This window comes from Rhinopithecus bieti, unplaced genomic scaffold, assembly GCF_001698545.2.
Source record: "Rhinopithecus bieti isolate Rb0 unplaced genomic scaffold, ASM169854v2 scaffold_6945, whole genome shotgun sequence".
NCBI lineage: Eukaryota > Metazoa > Chordata > Mammalia > Primates > Cercopithecidae > Rhinopithecus > Rhinopithecus bieti.
Genome location: NW_016805531.1, coordinates 359,289 through 378,748, shown reverse-complemented (window position 1 = coordinate 378,748; position 19,460 = coordinate 359,289). Strand labels below are relative to the sequence as shown.

The window sequence follows — 19,460 nt, the reverse complement described above, 5'->3', positions numbered from 1 at the left end:
ATCCTTTTATTGATGTTGATGCTATTCCTTTCTGTTTGTTAGTTTTCCTTCTAACAGGCCCCTCTGCGGCAGGTCTGCTGGAGTTTGCTGGAGTTCCACTCCAGACCCTTTTTGCCTGGGTCTCACCAGCAGAGGCTACAGAACAGCAAAGATTGCTGCCTGTTCCTTCCTCTGGAAGCTTCGTCCCAGAAAGGCACCCACCAGATGCCAGCCGAAGCTCTCCTGTATGAGGTTTCTGTCAACCCCTGCTGGGAGGTGTCTCCCGTTCGGAGGCTCAGGGGTCAGGGACCCACTTGAGGAGGCAGTCTGTCCCTTAGCAGAGCTCAAGTGCTATGCTGGGAGATCCGCTGCTCCTTTCAGAGCCAGCAGGCAGGAACATTTAAGTCTGCTGAAGCTGCGTCCACAGCTGCCCCTTCCCCCAGATGCTCTGATCCAGGCAGATGGGAGTTTTATCTGTAAGCCCGTGACTGGGGCTGCTGCCTTTCTTTCAGAGATGCCCTGCCCAGAGAGGAGGAATCTAGAGAGGCAGTCTGGCTACAGCGGCTTTGCCAAGTTCGATTCAGATAGGTTTTATGTAAAGGGTAAGTTAACCTAAGGACTATCAGAATTACTAATTATTAAATTCCTAAGGATATAAACCAAATGACAGCTGCTATTAGATAAAAACAAATATAACGATTTTGGTAAAGAGTTCCTAAAGATGTTCCTAGTAGGAAAGATACACGATTTCTAACTGAATGTCCTATTACCAACAATTCCTCCTCTGGGCTTGGATAGATTTCCGGGCATTGGCTTTCTCAGTCATAAAAATAAGGAGCTAGGTAAAATGGCCTCAAGGGTCCCTAGAGCTCTGAAAATTTATGGCTATGGAGGATGAACTCAATAATTAAACTGAAGCCAAAACCAAAGAGGTCATGAGGTAAAAATCACATGCCTCTACATCAGACAAAGCAAATGAATAGGGCTCTCTGTGAGATTATATATGACTATAATGTGAGAAACAGAAAGTCAGAAGTGTGAGGCCACTACAGTACCTAATTTCTGGGATAAAAAAGTCATCTAAGTATATACTTCTCCTGTATGCTCTTTCCATCTTTTCTAGTAATCGTCCCTCATGTCTACCATAAGCAGGTACTTAATAGGGAGAATCGGTGTTTCTTACCTATGAATAACCAAGGCAAGCAAATTTCTACTTTTAAATTATATTATATAGTGGGAAAATCTGTGCCTGTTCTTCTTTACTGCAAAAAAATTCGCAGTGGAATTTTTTGTATTTCTGTGAAAAATAGTTAAATAAGTACGACACTACTTCAGAAGAATATATATAAATGGAGAGACTGAGGAACATTTAACTGTCAAAGTATGCCAAATTCAAGAATGCAATCAGACTAGAACATCCCAGAATGCAATTTTCTTCATTCTTTTTTTCCTTTTTTCCTTCAAGCTGTTCATTTCATACATAACATTTTATCCCCCAAGTGTTTCATTTGCTCCACATCTGTGATTTGACATTTAATTAGCTTTCCAAAGCTAGGCAAGAAGTATTTGCTCAAAAACAATGGTATAAGGAAACGGAATAGAATAAACCAAAGTAATTTGGACTCAGATTATACTTTCACCCTGGGATTCTTTCATATGTCATTTCTAAAGGTAAAATCAATTCATCAACATAAATGTTAAAATCTTAAAATCCCTCAAGGCAACAACTATTAAAGCTATCCACAGATGGGGTATCATATGCTGTGATCCCCCAGTTATCTCAATTTAAGAACTTAGAAATACTTGCACAAATAGTTTTATGTAATAGGTTCATTTCATATAACAGGGTCTTAGAAACCTATTATTAATTGGTTAGAGCGATCTTTTGAAGGGACAATCATATAAACAAAAAAGCAAAAGCATTTGTAGGAGGAAAACTGATAGTACAACATTTAATATATGAGATGTTAAGAGTCTAGATTTGTAGAATAGAAATACTATCTGATATAAAGAGAATATACTCACTGTCAAATCACTCTCACGTGAATACTAACAGCAGCCAGAAGGCAATGCTTTAAATAAATAAACTCAGCTGTTAAACAAAATTCGAAAGGAGTTAAAGATCTCTGGTGTTTTGTCTGCTCGACTCACTGAGTAACAATGACAATACTAAATTCACAACTACAATCAAAATCCTTAAACTATTCAACCTCAATAATGAGTATAAAACTTACTCTCTAAATCTTTTGCTGTGGATTTTGGTTATTGTTGAAGATGCCATTGGACTGCCTATTCCAGAACTAGCTGGAGAGCCTTGTGACACAGGTGTCATACAGTATGGAGAGTTCTGACTTGCTGGAGAGAGTGAAGTATCACTGGGCATGCTCAGTCCAGTATCTGTGGAGACGTGGAGTGAAGGGAAAAAATTTAGAAACTTCAAATGCTGAAAAGTTCTACGTTGATCAATGTAATTTAGAATGGCCGTTGTCTTTTGGATCATTTCCAAATTTTCCATAAGCTAATAAAGTGGGCACTTTTCATATCACAAACAAACATGTTCCATACACTAAAAAAACTAAATTCTCCTATTGTCTGTTGAAGTATACTCTTAGCCAGGTGAGGTGGTGCATGCCTGTGGTTCCAGCTACTCGGGAGGGTGAGGTGAGAAAATCACTTGAATCTGGAAGTTTGAGGTCAGCCTGAGAAACACTGAGACTTCCATCTCTTTAAAAAAAAAATTCCCTCTCTCTTTCAAAAGTTAAGCATAGCCCAGAAGTCTCCACAGGGATGAGGAAGAATATACATTATCTAAAACATGTATTCCTAGAGAATTTACATTACAGAGCAAAAATCTGCACCTCTTAGGCCAGGCCTGGTGGCTCATGACTGTAATCTCAGCACTCTGGGAGGCCAAGGCAGAAGATTACTTGAGGTCCAGGGATCAAGACCAGTCTGGCCAACATGGTGAAACCCCATCTCTACTAAAAATACAAATAAATTAGCTGGGCATGGTGACACATGCCTATAGTCCCAGCTACTCGGGAGGCTAAGGCAGAAGAATAGCTTGAACCCGGGAGGTGGAGGTTGCAGTGAGCCGAGATCGCGCCACTGCACTCCAGCCTGGGCAACAACAGAGATTCTATCACACACACACACACACACACACACACACACACACACACACACACAAATCTATACCTCTTTCCAGATCACATTACTCACATCTTCATTTCTAGTTTTCCATCTGTTTCTAAGAAATCTTTTTTTTTTTTAAAACAATCTAAAACTTCCCATTATTGCTGGCAATGACAAATTCTACCTTACCCTCTCCACACCACTCCTGATTCTCCAGGCACCACCCCGGTTTCTCTCTTATTTGGTCTTTGCTTCTGTGTTCAAGAAGCTACATTATTAAATGCCATTTCTTGACTCTACCATCTCCTTCGTTTAGTTATTGCTTCTTTCCTAAACAGTCGAACTCAGGAAATTAGCTCGTATTTGTATATCTAGTCCATTAATTAGCAAAGTTACACATGGTGTTTTTTTTCTTTCTTTTTTTTTTTTTGATACAGGGTCTCACTTTGTCATCCAGGCTGGAATGCAGTGGCATGATCTCCACTCATTGCAGTCTCGACCTCCTGGGCTCAACCAGTCCTCCCACTTCAGTGCCCCATGTAGCTTGGACTGTAAGCATAAGCCAACATGCCCAGCTAATTCTTTTATTTTTTTTTGTAGAGACAGGGTTTCGCCTTGTTGCCCAGGCTAGTCTCAAACTCCTGAGCTCAAGAGATCTGCCCATCTTGGCTTCCCAAAGTGTTAGGATTATAGGCGTCAGCCACTGCGCCCAGCCCATGTGTATCTTCTTACCTTCCTACTAGGCTGTAAGCTCTTCAACAGCAGGACCTGTCTACTATATATCTTTATTACATTCCCCAATGTCCTCTTGCTACTCTAGTTACTAAAATACATGGGGTAAGCATTCAGTAAACATTTGCTGAATGAATGGATGGATGATTACACCTAAAAACAAGGGGAATCATTAAACTGAGAATAAAAGCGAACCCTAAACAAACATCCCTGGTGAACAATCCTTAGAAATCAACTCATTTTTCTAAAAACAACGAAACATTGTTGCTTAATCTACATGTAAAGCAGATTTAAATACGTTGCAAAAACTTGGGCAATGAAGATATACTAGCAGAAAAATCTTTCTTCTGTGGTGGTATAAATACTAGAAGAAATCTGTAGTTTTGCTAAGTTACCAATTGGAATCATGTGTTGCTACTTAATGTACGACACTGAATCTTACTGACCAACTAGACTCTGCTTTGCAATTGCACTCATTGTGGCATATGTATTAATTCCACAAAAGCAAGAAAGTCAACAAAAATGACTCGATGAAAAATAGCCCCACAAAGAAAGATAGCCAACAGTGTTCTGGACGTAAAAGAAAACAAAATGAAAATACTTGCGACAATTCCAGAGATCTCATGCATTCGTGAGATCTTAATTTTGAGGGTTCACTACAAATTCAGGATTTAAGCTTCAAAAATGTCATAGGCCTACTATATAACACCTGTCCCCTTCTCTTTAACCATCTCCCTACAAAAGCATCTTTAAAAGAAACCACTGTAAAAAATAAAGAGATTTATGTAAAATATGGAGCACATCTTCCAATCAGGAGCATAACTAGTGATAGCTTACGTATCTATTAAAATATTTCAGACCATTCCATGAGAAGAGGAGAAAGGGGGACCTCCTTACCTTCCTGGGAAACAATCTCCTGTGGCAAATCATCAATAAAATCTAAGTGCATTTCTGTTGGTTCCTCAGATCCCAAAAGATTATGGTCCACAGTTAAGCGCCCCTTCTTTTCCTCTCTTTCTTTTAAAATAACCTAAAATTTATACCAGTCTTTAATTACTGATTACTCTTCAACTATGTACAAATGATGACAATATACATTATAACACAGGTATAGTAGTTCACTTAAACATGAACATGAGAAGTTTGGCTAACTGGCAAAAAGGCAAATGTAATTTCAGACACTGTAAGTTGAAGGAAGTACTGCATACAAAATAAAGAAAAGCAATTATATTATAGAATATACAGCTATCAAACCATACCCATCTGATTCTTTAAATACTGGGTGACAAACTAGTTTCCAAAAAAAAAAAAAGAGTAAATTAAAAAGTTTAGAACCCAGGTCATACAGTTACACTTGATTGACATTCTACAGTTTTCAATTATCTGGAACCAAATTATCTCATTTTGAACCTCTTAACAATAGTGAGTTAAATAAAATACGATCCCCAATTTATAGACGAGAAAGATGAGAGTAAAATGGTTGCCTAAAATGATAAATAGCACTGAAGTTAGTACTGAAATCCAGGGCTTCTGATTCCTAGAGTCTAATGTTTTGGGATACTAAATATTTAACTTTTTTTTAACCTTACACAAATAATTCATTTTCCAGGGTCCTTTTCTACACAGAAAGACAGTCATGATACTGATGATATCCTGAGCTTCTAATTAACACATTATCGTCAAGATTCATGTGTATGAATACTTCTCACAACAATCTGTTAGCTAAGACACCACAACCTACTTTTACAAAACAGATTAAAATCCTTATTCATCTTATAAAATAAATATCCCACCAGATTTTGGTTTACCTTTTTAAGTGCTGTGGGTCGTTTTAGTTTTGCTATTTCCTTCTCTTTTCCCTTTTTTGCTTTAGAAGAAGCAATGTCCACAGAATTAAAGGATGTCAAACAGGGCTGACTTTTGGTTAAAGGTTTTCTATTAGCGGAGTCTTTAGTGTGAAAAGAAGCTGCAGTAACCACTAAAAACAAAGAGGAACATTAGTTTCACCATTAGGGCCAATCCCACATACTTTCAAAATTTCCAAGGATAACTACAAAAACAAGAACATCCTCCTCCCATGGAAAAAAACGACATCATTAACAGTAGGAGCACTACACATGGCTAGGCAGTGTCCCTCAGATACAGCTTTTACCTATCCTTTAGAGACCAAGCCAATGCAATTAACCAATTTAGAGGTCCATTATAGGGATAAATAATTAGTTCTACTCTACATACAACCCTCAAACATGGCAATTCCTTGCAACTGATCTTGAGTCAGGACCATTCTACCTTTGAAACTTCACAATGCTGCACTCGTTTTTATTCCTACTGAATCTGTTATTTGTTCTTATGTAAGATACCTTATCTACCACTTCTCTCCTTATTTCAGTTGGTCAGTAAAGAATGATGATTTTACCCACTCAGCTGTACTCAGTCCCATTCAGTAATTATTTTTATTTATTTTTTTAATTTTTTGAAACAGAGTCTCACTCTGTCGCCCAGGCTGGAGTGCAGTGGCACGATCTTGGCTCACTGACACCTCTGCCTCCTGGGTTCAAGCAATTCTCCTGCCTCAGCCTCTCGAGCAGCTGCGACTACAGGAACATACCACCACGCCCAGCTAATTTTCGTATTTTTAGTAGAGACAGGGTTTCACCATGTTGGCCGGGATGGTCTCAATCTCTTGACCTTGTGATCCACCCGCACCGGCCTCCCAAAGGGCTGGGATTACAGGCGTGAGCCACTGCACCTGGCCTCAGTAATTCTTTTATGTCTGGCTGATACCCTCAGTTTACACTGGCTTCTTCCAATCCTTTACTATTCCTAAATCCCCAGCCTCAATCCTCTCACTCTAGCAGAGCTTTCCTGCCCCATCCCTGAGAAGATGCTATCCAATATAAACTTACAAACCACCTGAAAGGAGATGGCAGGCATCCTTACTCGTGTTCAAGGCTCACTGACTGTCTCTATTCTTAATATCCTATCTCAGTTTCTCTAGGATCTAACTCTATTCCTATACCCTTGCATCTTTCAAGTTCCTCCCCGACCCTTGACTCTTTTCTTGATCCCCTAATAAGATGCTAAAATCTTCTATCTAAAACTAAGAAAGGGTTTTTTAAAAAGGCAAACCAACTAAACCCTTCCCTTGACTGACTTCCCGTCAAGCTAAGGTGCCATCATTCCCCTTTCCTTCCCTATTAAACTTCTAAACAGTTTTTCTCTCATTATCACTTTTCAAATCATTACAATTTGACCTCTGCCCAACCCATTCTCTTGAAACTTATTGTCAAGGTCACACATAATCTTACAATTGCCAAGTATAATTCTCTGACTCTTCACTCTACTCTAGTTTTCTTCAGCATTTGGTACAAGGACTATATCCTTTTCCTCAAAATTCTATCCTTGCCTTCTGTAACATTACGCTCCTTTATTTTTCTTATTCTTTCTCAAATCTATGTTTCTTATTCTTCTTCGTCTCATCCTCTAAATATGAGCATTCCACAAGGCTTTGTCTGTGAACATCTTTTTCCTAATTTTTCTTTCCCCCAACAATCTGATTTCCACAGCTTCAACAATCATCTGTATTTGAAACTCACTGACTTGTAACCTAAACTATACATTCATAACTATATGCTAAATAGGAACCACCAGAATCTCCCGTGCTAGCATTTAAAACACAACAGGCAGCATCTGCTCTTCCCAACAAAATTATTCTATAATCCCTGTCTTGTGTAGTAACATCGCAGCCCTTATCACCACCACAGTCATCCAAGACGGAGAGTTTGGAGTCATCATTGACCTGTTTCCAGATCCATCATTTCCCTATAATCCTTCTTCATCATGATCAGTCTCATCCTTTTCTTGAACATGTGTATATATGGGTATACATATATTAAAAAAGATATATATAAAACAATATAGTTATATAATTTCTAATAATTGTATAATTATATTAACATTTAGCAACTGCTAATATGTATATTAACAGTATATGTATATATAAACTTATATATTTAGCAGTATATACTGTATATATGTATATTATAACATACATGTATAGTGTATTATATAGCATATATGCCATATATAACATATACAGTATACTGCATATATAACATATACATTATATACCACACATGTATATAATATATACGTACACACTGTATATATGTACATAATATATACGGTATATATACTGTACATATGTACATATATAAACAAATACATTAACAGTTACTAAATAAATCGAAGTTGTGATAAGCCATCTGACGTATCACAGGTTAACAATCTCATCTCCATAATAATATTAAACATTTATTGAGTGATTACAACCCGGATACTCTAAGTACTTTACATATATCATCTCATCTAATTCTCAAGACAATCCTGAAGTAGGTATTCTCATATTAATGTGAGGAAACTGAAGCACAGGAAGGTTAAGTAACTTGCCAATGAAACACATGGAAGAACAGGATTCAAACAAAGGCAACTGGATTCCAGAACCCCAGCTTTTAGCTACTAGGCCATACCCCACCAGAACACTGCTAACTCAGTTTTAATCCCTACTTTTATTCTTAAGTGAGAGATTACTGCCACTCTCCCCAGCTCAACATGCAAGTCTAAAGCTTTATATACATTCAGTACTATTTGTAATAATAGTTACTCAAAGCAAAGGTTGATAGTGGACTGGTAACTAGATAGGTTTAAACATTTTGCACACAGGTTAAAATTATACATTGTAATTTATCTTTCTAATAATAGTCCCTTCACATAGGATCAGAAGAAACACAAAATTCAATTTTGCCTCTCAGCATTGGTGCTGGTACTGTACATTGGTACCTTTCCTGTTCCTTTGTTCTATTCCTCACCCTCTAAAAAGACAATGAAAAGAAATGAGGGAACATGGAAAAGCTGAGCTCTAAATCTGACAAGGTTTGTTAAAATAGAAATTACTGTTTCAGTAGAAAGCCAGATCATTTTCTCATATACACACACACAATCTGATAAAAACCCTTGTTTGCAAGTGAGTTTTAAACTGGATAATGTAAGAAAGCCAGATTACTTGTGATTTTTTAATTTCAATTTTGAAAAAGAAAAAAATTTGGGTGAGTCAAAATGCATACCAACTGACATTTATGCAGAGATCTAAAGAACCTGAGGGAAGCAAACTATGCTGATACCTGGGGAAAGAGCGTCCGAGGTAAACGGAATAGCAAGCCCACAGATACTGAGCTAGGATCAGGCTGGGTGTGTCTGAGGACTGTTCACATGGCTAGAGTGTGTGTGTTAGGAGAAAATGGTGACGAAGGCAAAAAGGTAACAGGGTCAGCTAAAATATGGCTTTAGTTAGGATCCTGGCTTCATGCCAAGTGAAATGAAACACTATTAGAGGATTCTGAGCAGTAAAGTGATATAATCCAGCTTACATTTTAAAAAGGTCACTTCTTTTAACACAGACTAGAGGTTGGGGGGAGGGAAAAACAGGTAGTAGTAAGGAGGCTACTCAGTATAGTATTATACAATAATGGGGGCTACTGTGGTGGCAGGAAACGTGGTCGGTAGTTAGAGTATGGATATGTTTTGCAGGCAGGACAGACAGGATATGTTAAAGGACTAGGTGTGGAAAGAAAAGGAGCATGGAGAATTTCAAGGCTTGTGGTTTAAGCTGACTTACTTAAAATACACACACACAAACACACATACATATATATATATAGACACACACATACATACATATATAAAACTTTTAAAATTTCAATTAACATCTAACATATATTACCAGAGACAAACAGCAAATTGCTCAGACTAATGACATCACCTGTATATGACAGAGGTCTGGTGTTAGTAATTTGCCGTGCTTTCATTGCTTGCTGTTGTTTTTCCAGAGCAGCTAACATGTCCCCCAAATCTAGCTGCACAGGTGTTTTATTCTTTTTTCCAGCTGCTTTTGATAAAGCTTCCTACAAAATAAATATAAAAAATTAATTTTTTTGTTACAGTATCAAAGTGTGGCATTTTAAGATGACTATATTTATCACTCCTTCTATCTATTCCATCAAACCTAGCAAGTAAACTATCACATTTGTTCATAAAAAGGAATATGTACCTGTAATTTTTTTTGCTCCATACTTATTTCTGAATATTCTTGAGCCGTGGCAAGGGCTGCTGCTAAAGCTTTCTTCTTCTGACTTTTTGCGCGTTTCGGAACTGAGGTGGTAATGGGAATTGGAGTCTGAACTATATTGATTGGTGAGTTTTCAGGTAAATCATCCAACTATGATAACCAGAAAAAAAAATTTGTTAGTGACCCCATAAAAGTCAATCATAAGGAAAAAGGATCCAGAATGTGGATCCAGAATGTGGGATGTTCTGCAGTGTAACTGAACTAGACTCTTCAAAGAATTCAATGTCATTAAAAAAAAAAAAAAGAAAGAATTCAATGTCATAAAGAACAGGATTGGACAGTGGGACCATTTCAGACTGGGAGATAATAAAGGGAAAAAACAGCTTAATGTAGAGGGTGATGGTTGCCTGGATCCTTGAATGAAATAAAACAAAATATCTCCAAAGTAAAATTTTGAAATAATTGGGAAAATTTCAGTACAGACTGTATGTTGCATGATGATATCATTTAATTAATGGTACTTTAGTGACAGAGCTGTGGATTTCATAGGGAATTATCTTTGTGCAGGCTATGCTGGAAAGAAATATTAAAGATAGGTACTAAACACCATCTCCTGCACACTCTGCTGCTCCATGTGCCTTTACATTTATCTTTAATATTTCCCTTCAACATAGCCATTGTTCAAAAGATGTTATATTTTGCTTTTCTTTTTAAAGAGTCACTTACTACTTTAGAAGAAAGTTTTTGTTGAATATTCTCATCCTTAGCATTTCCATTCTCATTTAGTTCTTGAAACCCATCTTCATCCTGAAATATTTCACATTTTAAGTAAAAGAGTTCAAGGCAAACTCCTAAAAAAAACTTTTCTAATGCTTAGAAGTACTGAAAATGAGGAAGTTATTTCTTGTATTCTACTACTGAATTATTCAAAGTCGGTCTTAAAGAGGAAATGTCATTTCTCACATGCTAAAACATCAACAATTTAATTATTCAAGGATGGGGGCGTATCCACACATCTCCATTTTTTGGATTTCTGCACCTACTGTTTCATTTTTATTAATAGTTCTACCTTCAGATGGGTGGGTAATTGAAAATAAATTCAAACTGGATTTTACCACATTCAGATAATTTGACAAAGTGTTTAATAGACAGCTTCATGTAAACTTTATTAATATATTCCTTGTTCTGCATGACTCCACATGATTGTCAATAAGGTTAAAAAAAATTTCCATTGAAAATAAGTTCTTAATATCTTCCTTTATCCTGAAAATTATATCTAGTATCTTTAAATATAAGTATGGAACCAAGAGTACAGTTGAATACATGTACTACAATTGCCAGATCTGGATATATTGAAACTATTCTTGAGAGAATAATTGAGATACTCTCAAGTCTTTTGGCTCAATTACTAAACTTATCTAACATATTATTGTTTTTATTTTTATTTTTTTTTTGAGATGGAGTTTCGCTATTGTTGCCCAGGCTGGAGAGCAATGGCACAATCTCAGCTCACTGCAACCTCTGCCTCCTGGATTCAAGTGATTCTCCTGCCTCAGCCTCCCAAGTAGCTGGAATTACAGGCACCCGCCACCATATCCAGTTAACTTTTTGTATTTTTAGTAGAGATGGGGTTTCACCACGTTGGCCAGGTCTCAAACTCCTGACCTCAAGTGATCCGCCCCACCCTCGGCCTCCCAAAGTGCTGGGATTACAGGCATTAGCCATCACATCCGGCATATTATTGATTTCTATCCTCTGACCTCAAGTAAGTTTTCCAGTTTAATCTCCATCTATTAACTCATTTAATAGAATTTATGATCCAACCAAAATGAGCTACTCAAATGAGTTTCCAGAGGTATGTGGTGAAAAACATCTTGACACATACAAATTCTACTTGTTCTTTAAATTCATTTCAAATGTTACCTACCCTGCCACAAACCCAAGTGACCTGTCTCTGCGCTCAACTCTAACCACACTCAACTAAGTATTAGGTGTGTATATGCCTATGTTCTCCTACTACACAGCAACGTTCCCAAAGATAGCAGGTCTATCCACCTTTATGTATCATTCAGAGCACCTTACTGCACATATATAGACCACCAATAAGAATCTGTTAGATGAGTAACAATGCAATTAGGATATGAACTGTCTATCAGAGGAAGTAAAACATCTTTCCTCCTCCTCTAAAACTCTCCTGGCTGACAGCACAACTTAACCACATTGAACTACTCAAATCTGAAAAGCCTTTCAAATGAGTTGAGTAACAACAAAAATTCAGTGAAAAAGCTCCATACCAAATAAAGTCCACATGAAATCAAGTTCTACCTCTACACATTACCTCAAAATGATGAACACACAGGACAAAAATTTATAAAAATAAACATCAGTAAAATTGTTAGATTAAATATATATAACCAAGACAAAAATGAGTTAATACTTCTGAGTAATTTATAATTTAATACTAGAATCACATGTTAAGACATAAAAAGTATTCATAATGTTGACAATGTAACAAATTAATTTCTTAACGGGAACATTTCCTATAACAGCTTACAAATAGAGTTTGAAAAAAATACCTCAAAATATAAAGACTCAGAATTAGGATCGCTTCTATGGGATTGACTAGAGCTTAAATGCTTATTATCTGGTCTCTTTTGCAAATTCTGTCTTCTTTCTGAGGAAGTACTGTGTCCTCGGCATCTGAATCCAACCTAAGTAAACCCCAGAGGGGAAAAAAAAATCTAATTATTTTTAAATAAATGTTTCACTCAAGTACATAACATACTGGCAGAAAAGTACGCACAAGTGTACAACTCAATAAATTTTCACGAAGTGCATCACTTATTTTAAAGATCAAGTTTCTGACAAATAAGGTACTTATAAGAAAAATAGAAAAATGAGACGATTAATGCACATTACTTTTTTCCTCTCGACATGAATATTTATTAGCAGCTTTATTCACAAAAGTGAAAACAGGAAACAAACCAGATGTTCTACAGTGGGTGAATAGTTAAACTAACTGTGGCGTATCCAGATCATAGTATAGAAGTCTGTATCAACCACAAAAGGGAATAAACTACAGTATTGATAAACTCAACAACCAGAGAACCATGGAAGTGAAAAAGGCCAATCCCAAAGACTGTACAAAGGCATACAAAATTATTGAAACAGCAGAATTAGAAAGGGAGAACAGATCGGTGGACTCTACGGCATAAAGAGCAGTTGGTGTGGCTATGAAAGCCAACAGGAGGGTCCTTGTGATGATGAATCTGTTCTGTGTCTTGACTGTATCAAGGCCAATATCTGGGTGTGATATTGCACTTTAGTTTTGCAAGATGTTACCACTGGGGGGGAACTGCATATTACTTCTTATTATTATTTTTTAGAGACGTGATCTTGCTCTGTTGCCCAGGCTGGAGTGCAATGGCTTGATCATAGCTCACTATAGCCTGAACACCTAGGCTCAAGTGATTCTCTTGCCTCAGCCTCCCAAGCAGCTGGGACTACAAACACATGCCACTATACCTAGCTAATTGTTTTATCTGTAGTTTTGTAGAGACAGGGGTCTCGCTATGTTCCCAGGCTGGTCTTGAACTGCTGACTTCAAGCAATCTTCCCACCTTGGCCTCTCAAAGTACTGAGATTAAGGCATGAGTCACATGCCTGGCCTTTTACATTACTTTTTGAGTTAGGATCTTACTCTATCACCCAGGCAGGAGTGCAGTAGTGCCAACAAGGCTCACTGCAGCCTCAACCTCCTGGGCACAAGTGATTCTTTCACCTCAGCCTCCCAAATACCTAGGACCACAGGTGTGCACCACCACACCCAGCTAATTTTTTTATTTTCTGTAGAAGCAGGGTCTGCCTATATTGTCCAGGCTGGTCTAGAATTCCTGGGCTCAAGGGATCCTCCTGCCTCGCCTCCCAAAGTGCTGGGATTACATGCATGAGTCATCGTGCCCAGCTACTCTTTAATGTAACTACTATAAGTCTTCTCATACTTGCAGTTTTTTTATAAAATAGATAAAACAATTAGGAAAATTATTTAATAAAAATCTTGTTTCCAAGATTTAAGAGAATAAGCTTTTCATTCAATCACATAAATTAGTATTATTATTGTATGTTATGAACTAAAATGTTTCTATGCCCCAAAATTGATGTATTAAAATCCTAACACTCCCTCTGCCCATGAGATGGTATTTGAAAGTGCGGCCTTTGGGAGGTGATTAGGTTATGAGGGCAGAGCCATCATAAATGGGATTAGTGACCTCATATAAGGAACCCCAGAGACCTCCTTCACCCCTTGCACCACATAAGGACAAAGCTAGAAGACAGTCACCTAGGAACCAGGAAGCAGGCCCTTACCACACATCAAATTTGCCAGTGCCTTGGACTTCCCACCCTCCAGAACTGAGAGAAATAAACTTCTGTTGTTTATAAGTCACTGAGTCTACAGCATTATTTTATAGCAGCCAAAACAGACCAAGAAATCCCATTAACAAATCTGCAAAATGTTCAATTGTCATATGGGCAAGAAAAAAAGCGTTAAGCATTCTAAGACTCTTAAGACATTTCAAGTTACCTCTCTTAAGTACCAAATGCAACTAACAGTAAATGCCTCTCTTAACCAGGACACTTAAAAGATATGAAAAGTATGATCTTCAGTAACAGCTACTCCAAAATTCTAACAATTGCAAAGTGGAAGCAGACCTGGAGAGAAGGTGCTGGTACACAGGCCTTGGATTATGAAATCAAACAGATGCACACAAAGACCTGGAACCACCCGAATTCTCACGCTTGCTGTTGTAAACCAGAATTAGTATATATGCATTAATGGTGTTACAAATAGTAAAACTATTTCCTTTAAAAACAAATGCAATCTGATTCTTACACTTCGAGACATAAAGCACCACGATTAAATTAAAACCCCCAAACTAATGGTCCCAACAAAGTTCACGTGAGCCAAATGTGCAAGTATTCCAATAAACTCATTAATGAATCAATAACCTCATCACATCTAAACACTTTTTGTCAGCTCTTCTAAAAAAGAGTTTTGTTGATAGAAAGCGGGTATACTGAACAAAACAAAGCAGAAGCTACAGCTCTGAATATATATAAAGATTCCTAAATGAGTAGTGCAAAATTAATTTAAAAATTTTAAAGTTTTCATACCCCATCTGCAATAATAAAAAGGAAAAAATATTAGAAATTGCCACTATGTACAAACTTATTTAAGGAAAACTTTACAACACTTCCATTTATTGATTGACTGATTGACTCTGCTGCCCAGACTGCAGTGCAGTGGTGCCATCATAGCTCACTGTAACCTCAAACTCCTGGGCTCAAGCGTTCCTCCCACCTCAGCCTCCCAAGTAGATAGGACTATGGGTGCATGTCACCATGCCTGCCTTACACCACTTTTCTAAAGAACACAAAAAAATGATGTAAGCCAGGTGCGGTGGCTCACGCCTGTAATCCCAGCACTTTGGGAGGCCAACGCGGGTGGATCGCTTGAGGTCAGAAGTTCAAGGCCAGTCTGGCCAACATGGTGAAACCTGGTCTCTACTGAAATACAAAAATTAGCCACGCATAGTAGCAGGCACCTGTAATCTCAGCTACTCGGGAGGTTGAGGCAGGAGAATCACTTGAACCCAGGAGGTGGAGATTGCAGTGAGCTGAGATTGTGCCACTGTACTCCAGCCTAGGCAACAAAGACTTTGTTTCAAAAAAAAAAAAAGATTCAAAAATAGGAAGACATACTGTTTTTGCATAGAAAGATGACACATCATAAAAGGTAGCTGATTCTCTCTAAGTTTATAGATTAATTTAAACACCAATGGAACAGAATAGAAAGTCCAGAAATGGATTCCAATATATTTGGGAACTTATTAAGTGATAAAGGTAATTAAAGTCAGTGAAGAAGAGACAAACTTTTCAACAAATGGTGCTGGAAGATTTTAAAGTCACTTCGAAAATACAAAGGATAATGTCTCACATCATATACCAAGAAAAACTCCAAATGTAATAAAGATTTAAATGTAAAGAAACAAGGCCATGAATACACTAGAGGAAGAAACAAGCAAATTCCTTTACAGCCTTGGGGTAGGGGCAAAGCTTTTCCAACTATGATTTAAAACACTTTAGAAGCCATCAAAAAAAAGGACCAATAGAGTCAATTTATAAATATAAACTTCTTAATTTTTTTTTTTTTTTGAGACAGAGTTTCACTCTTGTTGTCCAGGCTGGAGTGCAATCGCACGATCTCGGCTCACCGCAACCTCCGCCTCCCAGGTTCAAGCAATTCTCCTGCCTCAGCCTCCCTGGTAGCTGGGATTATAGGCATGTGCCACCACGCCCAGCTAATTTTGTATTTTTAGTAGAGATGAGGTTTCTCCATGTTGGTCAGGCTGGTCTCGAACTCCCAACCTCAGGTGATCCACCCACCTCGGACTCCCAAAGTGCTGGGATTACAGGCATGAGCCACAGCAGCCGGCCTTAATGTTATTTTAAAAATAAACTGTGCATGGCAATAATCATGATAATAATGAGCAAAGTAAAAAATAAAAAGGAAAACCTAGCAAAATATTTGCAACTTGTGTTACATATTAAAGACTCCAAGTAACTTCAGGAACTTGATAAAAACTTGATCAAACTGATTTTAAAATGTACCTCAAAAAAGAAAGCAATAGATCAAGATTCAAAAAATGAGCAAAGTATAGGACCAGGTAAGTTCACAGGAAAAGAAGTAAATACAAATGCTCCTTAAACACATGGAAGAATGATCAACTACATTAAGACATAACTTTTATCTAACTGGCATACACCCCAAATCCTGAAGACACACTGTATCTGAAGCCGTATGAAACTAGGCACTTTCCACATTGTTGTTGAGGATGCAGACTAATACAATCTGGTGATATTTACCAAAACAACAGATGAATGTATCTTTTGACTCAGCAGTCCCTTATCTAGAAATTGATTCTATACATACACATTTTTAAACGACACAGCAGCATGTTTACAACAGCAACAGTTTGCAAACAACTCAAGTATCCATTGATAAGACCACAGAAATCAACAAGGGTATATCCACACAATATTATGAGTTGTCTAAAAGGAAAAAGTGTGGAAGCCCTTTACGTGGTAATATCGAAATTATGAAAATGTCTCCAAGATACACTGTTAAGTGAGCAAAGCAGAGAACACAGTAGATATGCTCTTTTATGTAAAGAAAGAACAAAAATAAGATATATACATCTATTTACTTATAATGAAGTGAAAAACTCTGGAAGACTACAAGAATATACTCAAAGTGGGAGAGGTATGGGGGAGAGGAGAAGTCAAGGAGAAGCAGGGGTGAAATGAGACTTTTACATTGTATATAATCTTTTTTTTTAAATATCTTTTACTTTTCACCCTATTCTATAAAATAAAGCCGTTTTAAAAGATTTCAAGTTTTTGGATTCTTTCCATCATTTAAAATTAGACTTATACCAGACTAAAGAAATGATCTATGTTACCCAATGTTAAAACACTGGTAAGGATGTTTAAAACTCCTGTAATTAAACAGCATGGTACAAGTGCAAAAATCTCATAAACTGAACAAAACAAATAGCCCCAAAACAGCATATAAGAAATCAGTAGGCCGGTCGCGGTGGCTCACCCCTGTAATCCCAACACTTTGGGAGGCCGAGGTGGGTGGATCACGAGGTCAGGAGTTTGAGACCAGTCTGGGCAACATGGTGAAACCCCGTTTCTACTAAAAATACAAAAATTACCCAGACGTGGTGGTGGGCACCTGTAATCCCAGCTACTAAGGAGGCTGAGGCAGAAGAATCACTTGAACCCGGGAGGCGGAGGTTGCAGTGAGCTAAGATCGTGCTACTGCATTCCAGCCTGGGCAACAAGAGCGAGACTCTGTCGCAAAAAAAAAGAAAACAATAAAAGAAAAAAAGAAATCAGCAAATCACTAAAATGGAAACAAAAACCAGGGAAAGAATGTCAGGACAACTGGTTAACTGCTTTGAAAATCCACTCCATTTTGTTTTACCATGGAACAAAATAAATCTCAGATAAAAATGCCCTGAAATATTATATTACAAAAAGTAGCAGAACATACAGGTCAATATTTATTTGATTTCTAAAAGATGTCTAGAGTCTAAAACAATCAGAAATTGCAAACAGGGAAAACATTTTGACTTAAAAGATTCTGCATCTCAAAATCAAACAAATACACTTAAGTAAAGTACAAGGATAACAAAGCATCAGAAGTAGAAAGCAAATACATTGCCAACCATCTGGCTCCAGTTCTTTGGTGCCATATATATTTGCAAAGTTTTCTTTTTTGTTCTTTTAACATTCTTCATCAATTTTGAGAAAGAGATAAAATGTTTTTCATCTCAGTATTATTTCCTCTCTAGTGAGCTACTGATACCAAAACCAATAGTACTGAAACTGTAAACACGGGTAGGACTAGGAATTACAGTCTCAGCAGAAAATTTCAGCCCATATGTAAATATTATGTTGAATTTGTTTATCTAATCTGTATAAATGATTCCTCTTTTAGCTCTTTTGTTTTTAATCAAATAAAGTTAGACTGCCTCGCCAGCTTGCCACAAATGATTTATTTTTGCAATAACCACAGGGAAGAGTGAATTTTGTTTTTTTGACAGCCTAATTAATGTTAAGGTACATATGAAGTACAGGTTGAATTATTCCTTATCTGAAATGCTTGGGACCAGAAGTGTTTTGAATTTCAGATTTTTTCAGATTCTAGAATATTTGCATATACATACTGAGGTATCTTGGGGATGGGATCCAAGACTAAACACGAAATTCACTTGTGTTTCATATACACCTCATACCACACAGCCTGAAGGTAATTTCATACAGTATTTTAAATAACTGTGTGCATTACACAAAGTTGTGTTAAGTACTTATGCATAGAATTTTCTAGTTGTGGTGTCATGGCACTAAAAAAGTTTCATATTTTCAATTAAAAAGTGGGCAAATGATCTGAAGAGTCATTTCTCAAAGGAAGGCATACATGAAAAAATGCTCAGCATCACTAATCATCAGGGAAATGTGTATCAAAACCATAATGAGGTATTTTCTCATCTCAGAATGCCTATTCTATTCTTGAAAAAAATGCTGGTATGCTGGTGAGGATGCAGAGAAAATGAAACTCGTATACACACTGATCTTGGGAATGTAAATTAGTATGACCACTACAGAAAATAGTATAAAGTTTCCTCAAAAACTAAAAAAAGAACTACCACATGATCCAGCAATCCCACTAATAGAGCCAAAGAAAAGGCCATCAGTATGTTAAAGAGATATCTGCCTCTCGTTTATTGCAGCATTATTCACATTAGCCAAGATATGAAATCAACTTAAGTGTCCACCAGCAGATGAATGGATGAAGAAAATGTGGTATATATACAGAATGGAATACTGTTCAGCCATAAAAAGAACAAAATCCTGTCATTCA

At 37.2% G+C, this 19,460-nt stretch overlaps 1 protein-coding gene across 1 annotated transcript in view; it reads right to left on the bottom strand.

The window, feature by feature from the left end:
- SECISBP2L (SECIS binding protein 2 like) overlaps positions 1 to 19,460 on the bottom strand; it is a 57,581-nt gene that overhangs the window by 18,025 nt on the left and 20,096 nt on the right. Inside the window, 7 exon segments of the mRNA XM_017872770.1 lie at positions 2,214 to 2,376; positions 4,744 to 4,876; positions 5,655 to 5,824; positions 9,665 to 9,806; positions 9,953 to 10,120; positions 10,697 to 10,777; positions 12,547 to 12,681. Coding sequence (XP_017728259.1) covers positions 2,214 to 2,376; positions 4,744 to 4,876; positions 5,655 to 5,824; positions 9,665 to 9,806; positions 9,953 to 10,120; positions 10,697 to 10,777; positions 12,547 to 12,681 — 992 coding nt within the window.